The sequence below is a fragment of the Bubalus kerabau genome, chromosome 4 (assembly GCF_029407905.1).
Source record: "Bubalus kerabau isolate K-KA32 ecotype Philippines breed swamp buffalo chromosome 4, PCC_UOA_SB_1v2, whole genome shotgun sequence".
Lineage (NCBI taxonomy): Eukaryota > Metazoa > Chordata > Mammalia > Artiodactyla > Bovidae > Bubalus > Bubalus kerabau.
The window spans coordinates 2,691,989-2,704,373 of NC_073627.1; the positions used below are offsets into that span (position 1 = coordinate 2,691,989).

At 45.2% G+C, this 12,385-nt stretch overlaps 1 protein-coding gene across 1 annotated transcript in view; it reads left to right on the forward strand.

Annotated features, from left to right (window-relative positions):
- Nucleotides 1-6,534: 6,534 nt before the first annotated feature.
- MAP2K6 (mitogen-activated protein kinase kinase 6) overlaps nt 6,535-12,385 on the forward strand; it is a 118,783-nt gene continuing 112,932 nt past the window's right edge. The window contains exon 1 of the mRNA XM_055575012.1: nt 6,535-6,827. Within this exon, the coding sequence (XP_055430987.1) occupies nt 6,812-6,827 (16 nt within the window). The 5' untranslated portion in view covers nt 6,535-6,811. The remainder of the gene's footprint in view (nt 6,828-12,385) is intronic.

The following is a 12,385-nucleotide window of genomic DNA, read 5'->3' on the forward strand; positions in this document are numbered from 1 at the left end:
GAGGAAACGGCAACCCAGCCCAGTGTTCTTGCCTGGGAAATCCCATGGGCAGAGGAGTCTGGTGTGCTACAGTCCGTGGGGTCACACAGAGTCGGACATGACTGAGCAAACAAGACTCTTGGATGGCACAAGAGGATGTGATCAAAGACAGCTGGGCAGAGATGACCTCGAACCTTCAATTAAAAGTAGAATTTGGAAAAATCAAGGCTTCGGTGGGGGCTAGAGAAGGCTGAAGACAGAGAACAGCAGAAGTTAACACACTGAAACCTGTAAATTCATGTCCTAAGTTAAGACAAGTAATCCGGTGTTGACCAGACTGTTTAAACAAAGGAAGCTTGGAGTAGATGAGGGGGAGATAAAGCTGAACAGGTACGGTTGCGCCATATGGGGAAGAGCGCTGAAAGCCACGCTGAATCTATTTGGGGATTTCTAGAATTTCTGCCAGTCCTCATAATACACGGTCATACTTTGATACAGTAAAAAAAAAAAAAAAGGACTAAAAGATATTGTGTAACCACAACTCACCAGCCAGTCCCCTAAACCATCTCCCATGTGGGGGAGCCCCAATATACTTAATTATATATCATATTACATTGCTGTTGTTTAGTCGCTAAGTCATGTCCGACTCTTTGTGACCCCATGGACTGTAGCCCTCCAGACTCCTCCGTCCATGGGATTCTCCAGGCAAGAATACTGGAGTGGGTTGCCATTTCCTTCTCTAGGGGATCGTCCTCACCCAGGGATCAAATCAGGATCTCCTACATCAGCAGGCTGATTCTTTACCACCGAGCCACAAGGGAACCCCATATATTAATATGTAACACACCTGTTTACATTATAATTTTCTAAAACCTAGAAAACCAGATATCAGCCCTGAATTCTTAGCTCTACCTTTGATGTCGTGGCTTGCCTTGTTCCAGAGACCGAATGGACGCAGTTGGAAAACACTCATAAATGTCAGGCGTGGGTGAGTTTTGCCTCCTGGGAGACAATGTTTCAAGCTGTGATTTATTCCTTGTCTCACCTCCGAAGAGCTTGTGACCATGGTCCTTGGTTGCCTTGCTGGAGCGGGGAAATAGGAACTCTTCTAATTCCTGAACAAAACGATATTTAGGCAGTGTAGAAAAACAGAATGCATGATTGCCCCTCTCTCTCTCTCTGTTTTAATCCTTAGTGGTTCTAATCAGATACGTGAGTGAGCTGGGTTTAGAGGTATGAATCGGAAGGGGCCTTAGTCTGATCCTCCTTATTTTAGGAGAACAAAAAGAGGTTCAGAAAGGTGAAGTGACTTCCGAGAGAAGACTCATCTAACTTTTTCTCAGTGGGCTTCCCAGGTGGTGCTAGTGGTAAAGAACACGCCTGCCAACGCAGGAGACGTAAGAAACACAGGTTTGATCCCTGGGTCAGGAAGATCCCCTGGAGGAGGGCATGGCAACCCACTCCAGTTCTTGCCTGGAGAATCCCATGGACAGAGGAGCCTGGCGGGCTATACAGTTCATGGGGCCACAGGGTCGGACACGACTGAGCACGCACGTATACCTGCTCACAGTAGCACCCGGCAGGCTTTCTCAAATGCAGTGCTGTGGACATTTGGACCAGACGCTTCTTTCTGCTGGAGGCTGCACGTGGACCGTGGTACTACGGCCACATCCCTGGTCTCTACCCACTGGATGCCACGCTTAGCATCACCCCTTGGTTGTGGCGACCCAATCCACCTCCAGACACTGTCACACTTTCCCTGGGGGTCAAAATCACTGCTGGTGGGGACACTGTACCCCCACCCTTCACCTTGTCCACCCCACGTAATCCTCTAGAGCAGTCCCTCCAGAGTCAGGCTGCCCTAACCTAAGGGCCTCTTTCCACAGTCTCCTCCCTCTCACCTGACGGCAAAGGGCCGGCAGAGGGTCCCTCCCAGGGGCTCCAGTTTCCCCTGCAGCTGTGAACTCTGGTCTCTGGAATCCAGTTATTCCAGGTCATCGTGCTGACAGGTCTCCTCTATCCCTTACTTACAGCGTGCATTTGAGTGCCTACTGTATGCTCCATGCTGGGCACGAGGGATGCAGAGATCAGTCTCCGTGATCTCCAGCAGGTCAGTCTCCCAGGGGAGACGCAGGTGGCAACAAACACCTGTCTGCCTCCAGGGGAGTGTCAGGAGGGTGTTGCAGGCAGGGCAATAGAAGGAGGGAATTTGCTCCTCGCCCTGAGGGCGGCCATAGGGATGATCCCAGGAGGGAGCCAAGAGGCTTAGAGCATCTTCAAGGACAAATCTGAAGGAGCTAAGAAGAGAATGGATAAGGCGGGCCAGGCAGAGGGAGCGGGGTGTGGGCACAGGGCGGGAAGGAGAGGGTGGGACAAATCAGGAGAGTGCTATCGACATACGTACCCTGCCACATGTGCAACAGGGCTCCCCAGGTGGCCCGGATGGTGAAGAACCTGCCTGCCATGCAGGAGACCCGAGCTCAGCCCCTGGGTCGGGAAGATCCCCCGGAGAAGGGAATGGTGATCCACTCCAGGATTCCTGCCTGGGCAATCTCTTGGACAGAGGATCCTGGCAGGCTATAGTCCATGGGGTCACAAAGAGTTGGACACAACTGAGTGACTAACACTTCATACACGGGTGAAATAGAAAGCCAGCGGGAAGGTGCTCTAGCACGGGGAGCTCAGCTCGGGGCCCTGTGATGACCTAGAGGGGCGCGGGGAGGTCCAGGAGGGAGGGGGTACGTGTGTGCATGTGGCTGATTCACTTTCTGTGCAGCAGAAACTAATGCAACATTGTAAAGCAATTATACTCCAATAAAAAAATTTAAAAATGAAGGCCAGATTTTTATTATTAGATTATCATATAATCATGTTACAAACATCTTATTTTTAGGATTATTCTGCATTCAGTTCCCATTTAGTATGACTCACTTCTATTTTTAAATTGGTCTCAATGTGTATTTGAAGTTTTTTAAATTTAATTTTTTTCTCCTTCATTATATTCTTATTTTCGGTTTATCACTTGGTCAATTCTTATATAAACTATTAATTTTCTCAAGAAAGGCATAAATTGGAATCTACAAACATAGGAACATCTGTAAAAAACAATCAGGGTTTCATGAAAAAATGAATTAGGCAGCTATAAAAGTTTGGATCTATTTAAAAAAAAAAGCGAGGACGGAGCAATCCTGGCTTCCGGCAGCAGCACCTGTAGCAGCAACACGGCGTGGGCATGAGCTGCAGAGTAGGGCCCAGGCTTCAAGGAGCCAGTTCACTCAGCTTGAGAGTTTGGCACTGATCTCGAAGGTGACAAGAAGCTGGGGGAGACTGCCTCGAGTTTTTGTACTCAAGACTGCCTTATATTCTAGAGAGATCTGAAGCACAGAAAATTTTAAAGATGAAGAATTCAAAGTAGGAGCACAGGTCACTGGAAGAGAAACACCTGCTGGCCTGCACACTCACCACCAAGGGTGGGGTTCTTCTGGTAGGAGCACGGCCACAGACTCCCGAGAAGAGGAACAGCTCGCAAACGTACAGATATATCAGTACAACCTCCTCCTCCACCCAGGATGGGGCTGGAGGGAGCCTGTTACCACCTGGACAAGAGAAGAACTTTTCCTTTGGGACTCCAAGCCTTTGCAGAGAGGCTGAGTTCCCTGCGGAAATTCAAAGTATGTTTTTCCCACAAAGAAAAAACAATATATGTTGCCAATTGTAAATCACATTGAGGGAACTCTGCCCCAAGTTATGTGGCAGCCTGGATGGGAGGGGAGTTTGGGGGAGAATGGACACATGTATACAGTTGGCTGAGTCCCTTTCCCGTGCAGCTGAAACTATCATAACATTGTGGTTCGCTATACTTCAATACAAAACAGAAAGTTTAAAAATATATATGGTTCAATTTATGGTCAAAGGTAATCAACCCTGATCCTAAAGGAAATCAACTGTGAATATTCATTTGAAGGACTGATGTTGAAGCTGAAGCTCCAATACTTTGGCCACCTGATGAGAAGAGCAGACTCACTGGGAAAAACCCTGGTGCTGGGGAAGACTGAGGGCAGGAGAAGAAGGGGACGACAGAGGAAGAGATGGTTGGATGGCATCACCGACTCGATGGACATGAGTTTGAGCAAACTCTGGGAGATATTGAAGGACAGGGAGGCCTGACGTGCTGCTGTTCATGGGGTCTCAAAGAGTCAGACACGACTGAGCGATTGAACAACAACCAAAGGTCAGAGGTGTTTTGCACAGGTGTGTGTATGTGTGTGTGTGCGCACTGGCTGTTAAACACATCACTGTCTCTATAGGAATATGAACGGCAGACCGACCTGCAGGACATAAGCCACTTGCTGTGGACCATGCACGCCTGTGCAGAGAAAGCACAAGCACAGCCACTGCAGCAAAATGCCCCAGACATGATGTGATTCAAGCTCTTCAGGAAAGAAGCGAGTCTGGGCCAATTCAAGAGAGAGCAATGCTGCTGACCACATAAAATGCAAATGGTAGTGAGCTCAGGCCCATGTCTGCTCCTCCATCGATGCCTGGAAAAGTGAACTGGATGCGCTGAAATGGATCTCCACGCCCACGTTGTCTCCTACTTAAATGAAACTTAAGGGGAAAAATGCTGGTTCAAGAAGGCTCAGATAGGATGTGCAAGAAAGGGAGGAATACACAGTATGAATTTGCTCAGAAAGATAGTGAAAGAAAGGAAGAAAGGAAAACAGCAAGTCTTTGTATCTGGGCTCATGGGACCGAGCGCCTTCATTTTAGAGCCAGAAGCTAGTATGAACATGAGGTGACCTTGATTAATTCTCATTCATGTCAGCAGAGGGGATCAACTTAAGTAAATTGATGTTAGGTCCGTGACCTACTGCATATTTGTTTTAAGAGCTGATTTGTAGCTGAAACATGGTGGCCTTCTTCCCTCTGATTCATCCATTACTCAGAAGGCCCTGGCTTCTTAGAATTCTTAATAAAATTCCAATAGTTTTCATCAGTGGTCATCAAACACAGCCGAACCCTGTTTCAAAGTGCCTCTTTTTGCCTTTTGCTACCAACTTGACCTAGCTCTAGCTTCTCCTGGCTTCAAATCTTGATCACTGAGGGCATATTTACCTTCTTAAAACAAAGCTTTGATTCCGTTACATCCCTTTCCAAAGCCATTTCACCAGCTCCTAAGTACCTGCAGAATAAAGCCCAAGCCTCTGTCTTGGCCCCCACTGTGAATCCCACCCACTCCCATGTCTGCATGCAGTGTAGACAGGCTTCCTTGCCCTCTCCTAAACAGGGCTGCTTCAGATGCCCACCCGGCTTCCCTGATGGCTCAGCCGGGAAAGAATTTGTCTGCAATGCAGGAGACGCAGGTTCGATCCTGGGTGGGGAAGATCCCCTGGAGGAGGGAGGGCATGGCAACCCACTCCAGGGTTCTTGCCTGGAGAATCCCATGGACAGGGGTGCCTGGCGGGCTGCTGCAGTCCACGGGGTCACAGAGTTGGACACGACTGAGCGACTGACACACGCAGGTGTCCACTGTGCTTGTTCATGCCTCAGGAGGTTCACACTCTCAGTTCCACCCTGGACCTGAAAAGCACCTTTCTGAGTCCAGTCCATGCAGTGAAGCGGTCTGAGCTCACTTCAGCCCAGGTCCCCTCCATCCCTTGCAAGGAATGTCCCATCCCTGAGAAGGGGTGACATCTCTGCCCACCTGCTGTCCAGCTCCTAGCCGTGAGCATTACCGGCTGACCCCAGGTCCTGGAGAGGGCCTGGCACACTCCAGGGGTTCAACAAAACTCGGTAAACTCTGCTGAACAAATCCGAGACATCTGATTGTTAATACAGCATGACCACCCACTTTCTCCCTGAGGCCAGGGGACTTTCCTAGACCCCTTCAGGTGAGAAACAACATCTAAGCAATTTAACTCTGATAAAGTTTGCTTTGACACATAAAAAGCAGAACTTCCTCCGTGATCCTTCCAGAAATGAGAACTCCCCATCCCCCCGGCCTCCACCCTGCCCCAGCACTGAATTTCAGATTCCCCAAAGCAACCTGGACCTCTGCTTACTAAATAAAACTTTGCATCTTCTCTGCAGCCACCTCCCCCTGGCCAAATCACCAGCGAATTCTCCAGGCAAGAAAAAGGTTTTTTTAAAATGGACGTTTGAGGTGGGGGAAAAGAAACGTCTTCAGGCAGGAACCGTCCAACTGGTACTGCCCTGCAAACACGTGAAGCCCGAAACTGACTTTCTGAGCCGGCCGAGTGGTTTTCAGCCAAACCAATGTTTTTTAGCAGCTGTTTCGGGGGCTTTTGGAGAACACAGATGCCCGCTCCCCTCGGCCTTGCCCGGCTTCTCCCATCACCGGGTACCGAGTGCGTGTCCAACTTGTTTACCTGGACGCAAGCTCTGCCGCCTCCAATCTTCCCGCGCAGCGACCCGCGCGACCACGTGTCCTGAAGTCAGAGCCCCGCGGACTCCGCGCAGGAACTACACTTCCCAGCGGCCCCCGCGCCCTTCGCAGGAAGGACGTCTGCGCACTAAGATACTCAGTTCCAAGTTTGGAGCTTTTAGCTGCCAGCCCTGGCCCATCATGTAGCTGCAGCACAGCCTTCCCTAACGTTGCAACTGGGGGAAAAATCACTTTCCAGTCTGCTTTGCAAGGCGTGCATTTCCATCTGGATCCCCTGGAAGTCCATCTGCTGCCTCGGTCAAGAGAAACTCCACTTGCATGAAGATTGCACGCCTGCAGCTTGCATCTTTGTTGCAAAACTAGCTACAGAAGAGAAGCCAGGCAAAGTCTTTTGTGCTCCCCTCCCCCATCAAAGGAAAGGGGAAAATGTCTCAGTCGAAAGGTAAGAGCCTATTTGCATTACTTGCAAAAAATGCAAAGGGTTGTGCATGCATTTATGAATGCATGGATGCAATTTACGCCTGGCGATTGCATTTTTAAGTTTGAGGTTTTCCACAGCTCAGTTGCATTTCCTGTTTAGTATGTGTCTTTTTTTTTTTTTTTTTGCAGACACAGAGAGTTCCTGTAAGGCAGGGCTTGCAGTTCAGCTGTGCATTGACGTTATTTGCATTCTTCTGTTAGGATTGCTGAGCTCTTTTTTGCCTTTTGCCCAGTCAGGAGAGATAGAGCAGGTTGGTAGCGTCTGAATGTGCAATGCTTTATATAATTATAAAATTCTGTAGTATGCACAGATATAATAGGTAATCTTATATGCGACAGGAATACAAACTTTTTAAAAAGTCGGTAGATGAAGATGAAAGGGAAAACTTGAGTTCAACTAGTAGGAAATTAATGTAATCTTATATTCCTTTGGGAATGAACCGTTGCGGTGCTAGTATTTAGCTACATTTCCATTGATATCGCTCTGAACATTAAGCAACTTTTGATTTTTAAAGGAAGTGAAGGTGAGTGATAGCATTTTACAAAAAAGCAGACAAGACGTCTTTCTCTTCCGAGATTTTGCACTTTACGCTAATTGCTTATTGGTTCACAGTATTTAGAAGCAGCAATAAGGGCATCGATGTTTTATGTTTTCCCATTTGGGAGATGCTTTGCATCTCCAGGGAAAATATTGGGAGAAAAACTGTACTTCTAAGCTTTACCCCAAGGTGGGGGGACTGCACGGTTTCATTGACAACCATAATGAAATCTTTTAAGTGTGTAATTGCCTATATTTAGCATAGGTCAGAAGTTCAGGGTTATGGTTGTTTTATGTTTTTTTTTTTTCCTTGAAAAAAAATTTTTATTTTTTTTACACAGTTATATTTTACAGACCTAATGTCAGGCTGGGGGGTTAAAAATATAGAGATCCTGACGTGACATTATAGAGCTGAGGGTATGTTATCTGGTGGCCCTGAGACTGTGACTTGTTTCAGAACAAATCCTTCTTGACCATGGGGAAAGCACATGCCCTGTGAGAATGTATGGAAGGGAGAGGTGGGCGCCAGGAGAGGAGGGGGCTCTGCAGGGTGAGTGAGTAAGTCCCAGGGAGTTCAAGTGTGTCCTGCATGTCCTGCAGCTCTTTGGGGGAGCTGTGTCACTTTTCAGTTCTGTGTGATGGGAGTGGGAGTCATACATTTCAGCCCAGGAAGGAAGTAGCATATATTCTCAAAAATTCAAAGTAAGGCTCTTTCTTTTCTCTGGGTATTGGGAGAAAATGGAAATCTGAAAAGCTAAGAGCGCCCAAGTACCTAGAAATTGGCATTGTGAAGTGCCAGTGTTCCTTAATATTGGTAAAACCTGTGAGTACAGTCTCCTAATTGAGCAGAGAAATAATAGCTTAAAAGGGCATTCCAGGCTTTGATGTATGAGAGAGATGGCATCTGGTTACTTTGTATCTGCTGTATATTCACTCATGCATTCGGGTCATTTTAGTATATGAGTGGCTGTGTATCTGTGTGTATCTGTGTGTGTATGTGTTGGGCACAGGATTTGGGGACATATAAAAATATTTCATATGTAAGTGTTTCATTCAAGGAATTTACTTGTGTTTGGTGAAACAGAGCGTGTATGCGTATCATTGGGATGCTAAGATAATTGCTTAGATCATGAAGCGAAATGGTGCATTTGTAATTTAGAGATGGCAGCGGTCTTCTCCTCTCTGGGAGACGAGAGGGTAGTGCTCTAGTGAGCTTATCTTTGGACCTTAGGGTTTAAACTCAGTCATGTTTCTTTGTGAATTCTGGGAGCTCACTCTTAAGGCAGCTCCATCCTAGCAGAGGAAGTTGGGAAGCTGACAGAGAAGTTAGCATGACCCTCTTCCATGATGGGTGCTCTCATCATACATCGTGCGCTGGCAGTCCTTCGCACGCATCCCCGTTTATCCAAGTGATTGTCTTGACTGGATCCCATGTGGAAGGTGCCTCTGGTGTGAACGTGGGATTCCTGTCCAAAAGGAAAACTTTTCGATGGAAGGAAGTGTGTGATTACTTCAGAAATGGCAGAGACTTTTGGCCTGGACTTTTCAGTGTGGACCTGGTCTAATTCAGCTACGGTATTCTCAAATGGCCAAGTTTTTTTTTTTTTTTTTTTGCAGTACCAAACTTCTTTGTAATACTATAACCAAATGAAATGAAGGAAAAGCAAAAGGTGGCTACAACCTCATAGTAGTGAAGAATTTAACAACATGTTCAATTCAAGGACCTTTACGAACCTTCTAGATCACTGTAATTCGGTTTTTCAGACCTCTAATTTAAGGCACAGCAGAGGCAAAAGAATTACAGACTCCCTGGGAGCTGGGAGGGCTGGCTTACTCCTCTCCAGCCTCACCAACAGTGAGATTCCCAGAAAGAATTTCTTAAAAAGAAATTCTGTTTTCCACAGTTGTAACTTTAGGTGGTAGGCTTTTCAGCTTGTTTATATTAGCTGTCTGGGGTTGAGCTGACATTTTTCAAATATTAAAGTGGCAGAATGCCTTTTGAGGAAATCTGAAATGTAAGTTAACAGGAAGGGCACCCAGAGAGTGCAGGAATTCCTGCACTTTACCGGAAGACAGGCTACAGGAAAATGTGTCATCTACGTTACCCCAGAGAGTAAAACTATTGTTATCAGCCACAGTGATCTGAGGGAGGGACAGCCAGAGGGAGGGAGTCTGGCATCCCCCAGTTCACCTGAAAAGAGAGAAAAAGTTGGACCCTGTTACCAATGCACTTTTCTCACCCCCTGCTCGACTCACCTTTAAAAAATATTAGTTTGTCTTTGTTTAAAATAGTGGTAGGTACATTGTGTCGTGGGGAGTGTGTGTCAGGGACAGTTCAGAATCCTGTAGAGGACAGTGACAGGCAAGGACTGTCAAGGGACCCACCCCTACTGTGGGCTTTTTGCTTCTGAAATTCACGCCAGCCTGGGAAATGGAAAGTGTACATTTCTCATTCTGTAAATTCCTTTGTTAAGTTGCACCCGAGAGACTTGTCATGCTTAGCCTGTAATCTGAGCCAGTCTGTTTTATAACCTCGTGCATCTCAGGACATAAAATCAGAAGAGGTGGCCTGGGTTTCCTGAGTTTGTTTTGTAGCCATGTGGCATTCACGACTTTACAACACGCAGGTCAGCAGCAGGGGCTTCCCCGGGGGTCTCTGGGCGGTAAATCTGATGCTGGAGGAAAGGGTTGAGATTCTTGTTCCTTTGTTTTTCACAGATTAGTATCATTATAACTGCTTTACATTATCTTAAAGTTTGAAAGGTCTATAAGGAATATTTTTAAAACTTAGGAAAGTGCCTAAGTAATACTTTATTGTAGAAACAGTTGAAATTGTAGGAAAGAAAAACAAGAATCATTAGTGACTGCAGTGTACATTTAGGCATATATCCTTTTGGACTTTTTTCCTATTCTGATATATATGTGAATATGAATAAATCCAAAATGTTTATAAAATGATTTAGGAGCCTGTGGTTCACTTGCCAATAATACTATGAAATAGTCAAAGTTAATATATCGCTACATGAATAATCTAATTCTAATACTAAAATTTATTTAAATAGAACATGAATGTTTATTGGCTTTCAATGTTATGGGCATTGCTGTGATAAATGTCCCAGTTCAGACATTATATATACTATGGCCTTTGACTAAATTCCAGGACATAGAACTACAGGTTATGAATCTCTAATTCTTCCCCATACTGCATTCTTTTCTTCACCTTTTAAAAATAACTCTTTTATTACTATGAAGACAATATATACTCATTGAAAAAAAAATTCAAGCGGAAGAGAAATTCATAAGAAGAAAATAAAACTCGCTCAGAGTCACAGAACCCACAGCCGATTCCTGCTGACTCTTCAGTGACTCCCTGCATGTGAACATACGTGCTCTCTTATACTGCATGTGGTATTTCGCAGCTCGCTTTATACTGGATCATGTATCATCGGAGAGCTTTCCACAGGCATACACGTACAGCTTCCTCCTTTTTAGCAGTTGCTCATTTTAATTTGTAAGAAGGTAACTGTTTTATCAGTCTCCAGTTGGACTCTCAGAGAGTTCCACTTTTTTACACCTATGCACATACTGCAGGGACTATAACACCTTGAACACGTGTGTTTGTACGTCGGCCCAGCTGTCTCTGTGGGATGGATCCCTAGGAGTGGGAGTGCTGAGCGGAGGCTGGCGTGGCTGTGCTGCGCCCCCAGGCTGCCAACACTGCTTCTTACTCTCCAGTGATGTTTGCGAGTGTTCACGCGCTCCTTTTAAGCGTCCTGGTAAATGTTGCCACGTAGGTTACTCTTCAGAGAGGTTATGCACACGCCTGTATGTAAAATGGAGAACCACCTGAAGCGCACAGGCGACTCTACGCTCGGTGCTTGGTGGTGACCTAAATGGGAGTGAAGTCCAGAAGAGGGGGCAGCACGTATGCACACGGCTGGTTCGCCTGGCTGCACGGCAGAAGCCAACACAACATTGTAAAGCAACTACATGCCGATAAAAATCAATTTAAAAATAAACAAAATAAAATAGATAATAAGCAAGGAACTACTGCAGAGCACAGGGAACTCTACTTACTACTCTGTAGTAACCTACATGGGAAAAGAACTTGCAAAGGAACAGATACATGTATGTGTATAACTGAATCATTTTGCTGGACATCTAAAACTGATACAGCATCGTAAATCAACTATATCTCAATATAAACTTAAAAAAAAAAGGTTATGCTCTCTTTCCTTCATCCTGGGTATAATAATTTGAAATTTTTTTTTTGCCAATTTGATAAGAAGTGTTACTATTTTACTCTCATTTGAATTTTTTTAGTGATAAAAAAGTTGAATTTTTCTTTTTGACATCTGTGTTTCATGTGTTTGAATTTTTTTCCCTCATAAAATGTGTCTTTAAAAATTTTAATTTGGGGATCAGATTATTTTCAGAGTTAAGCCAGAACATTCCAAGATGGCAGAGCTTAGGTAATCATGGGTTCAAAGCCGGGTTCAACTTTCATGCGTCTAAACAGTTTAATTCCCTGGTGAGTTCTAATTTTAATTTTAACCAAAATGTCTTAAGTAAACATATACTTTGTAGACTCATTTTGTTCTACTGTCTGTAGCTATTCAAATCTGGATGACAATAATAAGAAAAGTATAATGATTTGATTTAAATTCCATCTGCAATTTACTAACTTCTGGACATCTGTGCATTTTCAGTTATCTCTACAGGCAAAAGTAGTTTTTCTCTGGTTTCATGAGTGATTCTTACCTAAGCACGTGGTTGTATTACGTGCATCGTGGCAGAATACTTCTTTTTTTTTTTTTTTTTTTTAGCTTCATGCGTAACAGCTAATCATAAAAGGGGTTTCCTTTGCTAGATTTGTTGGAAGAATGAAGGCACGGATCTGTTTTGATGACCTCAGAAATTATATCAAGTCAATCACCGTTCACATATTCCTGATACAGCCTTCCTTAGTCAATGCTCCTATT